This window comes from Montipora capricornis, chromosome 11 (assembly GCF_036669925.1).
Source record: "Montipora capricornis isolate CH-2021 chromosome 11, ASM3666992v2, whole genome shotgun sequence".
NCBI classification, from domain to species: domain Eukaryota; kingdom Metazoa; phylum Cnidaria; class Anthozoa; order Scleractinia; family Acroporidae; genus Montipora; species Montipora capricornis.
Genome location: NC_090893.1, coordinates 38,393,304 through 38,395,765, shown reverse-complemented (window position 1 = coordinate 38,395,765; position 2,462 = coordinate 38,393,304). Strand labels below are relative to the sequence as shown.

The 2,462-nt window shown below is 40.8% G+C and overlaps 1 protein-coding gene across 2 annotated transcripts in view; it reads right to left on the bottom strand.

Annotated features, from left to right (window-relative positions):
* Positions 1-1,065: 1,065 nt before the first annotated feature.
* Positions 1,066-2,462, bottom strand: part of LOC138024923 (cell adhesion molecule DSCAML1-like) — a 147,073-nt gene continuing 145,676 nt past the window's right edge. The window contains exon 15 of one of the 2 annotated variants that reach the window (XM_068872123.1): positions 1,066-2,173. In XM_068872123.1, the coding sequence (XP_068728224.1) occupies positions 2,104-2,173 (70 nt within the window). In that variant the 3' untranslated portion in view covers positions 1,066-2,103. The remainder of the gene's footprint in view (positions 2,174-2,462) is intronic. The other variant, XM_068872120.1, reaches the window with a different exon arrangement.

The following is a 2,462-nucleotide window of genomic DNA, read 5'->3' as shown; positions in this document are numbered from 1 at the left end:
AGAGGATCTTCCATTTGGCTTCAGTGTTCTACATAACAGCACAATTGGTAAAATATTAGAAATACAGCTCACTTCGATTTCGGCTCGACCGGCGCTAGATTATTTTCGAAATCCATTACTCGCCGCTTTTAAGATTCCAGACGTATTTGTCTTGTTTATCCAATTGACGTTCCATTTACTGAGCTCCATAAGGGTATATTTTGTTTAAAGATACACAAAAACGCCACACGCGTTACAGTGACTTTCGACGACATTGCAGGTTTAATAATTTTAAAATGTTCTCCTGTGTGCACCAGGGAAATCGACGCATTACCCCACCCCCCTCAAACCTAACAAATTACTCACAGAAGACTCTGTGCACAAAGACACCACTTAGCAGGGGAGTGACAGGCAAGACTTTTCCCGACACGGAAAAAAAAAACCCACGAAATGAAACCCAGATTCCGACTGGGTTTGGCAACCCAGTAAAAAGTTGCCTTGAAGAAGTGTACACTGAACCCTGAACACGGATTTCTCGCCTCATAAGCTCAAACGAATCCACTAAGCTATTGGCAACCCTTGAAAAAATCATGAAATTTTTAAGCTGTTGAAATAGATACGCAAATTTTGCAGAGAAGGGCGACTGTCCAACCATATTTAAGTTAGTGAGAGGCTTCCACAGCAGTAAGTCAAAAAAATTGAACTGCGAACAACTTAGGCTATCAAATACTGGGGTGTTTGGAGAGGGAAGGCAAATCCAACTTCATCAAGAATGCAGTTTCAAGTCGTCAAGTCCGAAGAGGGAACCAGTCATCATGGCAAATGCATCTTATATTACCTCAAAGCTCAGAAAATGAAGTAAAACAGGATCGAAATTTCCTCCAGGAATTATTTTGGGTGATCAGACATTTCCTGAATTTACTAGGCCAAGGCTCGCAAGGGAACCTCGCTCAACCCGTCGCCATCCATGGCGACCTTTGCTGAGTTATTATATATAGCATCTTATTTGGATTTTCGTACAATTGTGGTGCAATTAATTTTGTGTATGCTGACGTTTTTCCCAGGGCACGCATGTGTATTGTCTACCTTTTTATTTGAGCATGGGTAAAAAATCTATTAAACATTCTCGTTTATGGACAAGACAAGTTCTTGACACACTTTACGTCAATATCAAAACAATGTCCTTGCATACAAACTAAAGCACTGCTCCAAGATAGGATATACGAGTCACAAAACACTTAAGGTCGAGGATTTTTTCAGATATAATTCCCCACGCTAATGAAATATGATGTGAGGCCTCTCACAAATGTAAGATTAGCAAATTGACAAAATATAGGGAAATCCCGAGCTTTGATGACAAACAGGTAGCAAAAAACTGTGGGATGAGCGAAGGAAGTCTGAGTTCTGTTACAGCACCAAAGCGCTACCTCGCTAATCGATCTTACTTTGTCGGCCTCTCTGATCACATCAGAGGATATCCATTTAGGCTGGGGCCAGAGCGTCTCAGACTTTCCTAGGGGCATTGGCAGGAATGCTTTTTCCTCGTATGTGGCCCCTTAAGCGAGCTTCGCTCAACTTGTGACATTTCCTATGTTACATTTTCCAATTATATATTGCATCTATGTCTGATTTTCGCTCGATTGTGGGGTGGCTTAGTCTATTTCAAGTTTCCATCAAGTGCGCATGTTCATTAGGAAACGCTAATGTTTAATTAAGGAGCGAGTGGCTGTAAGATGTTTCAAAGTTTCTCGTTGAAGGCAAATGTGAAATGAAGCTAGGCTTTTTGGAGGAGATTCTTCTTCCATCTACAAGCCTGTCTTCAGAAAGGTATTCACCCAAAATGACCAACACATAGGCTCTCTTCTTTTGTTGTCCGATCTTTGGCTGTTTGAAAATATTTGGAAATCAACAATCGTGGAGAAACTCCTTCAGAAATCTAATAGAATACTTTATATTTACCGAGGATTAACGTTGATTTATAGCCGTTTTCTAGCATGCGGCCCGCAAAAATAGCATTTACGGACAGAAAATACCAATGATAACGTGTCTTTATGCAACGAATCGCTTATCGTTTTACCAAACCCAAGGAACAACTGAAATGAATGGAAAATGAAGGAATTCAAGTTATCGCTGCTGGCTATCAGGTGCATTCATCTCTTTTGAGAATATTTGGCCAGTGGCTGATCTTTCCGACCTGTAAAAAACAAAGATTGTGAAGAGAGGGCGTGGATTTAATATTAGGGAATGAATAAATGTTGCACAATATCAATGGCCAGTCATCTGGCCAAAAATATCGCCGAACCAAAGCTGACACTCTTTTCCGAACGTCATTTTTGTTGTAGTCCGGCCTTTCAGGTATCTGCATGCAGCACTCGGCAACAAAGTTCCTTTTACTTTTGGCTACATCCAGTACCCGGCAAACCTCTGTTTACTTTTGGCTTTTTCGTATATACAGAATGAGCCTGTTTGGATATTACGACAAG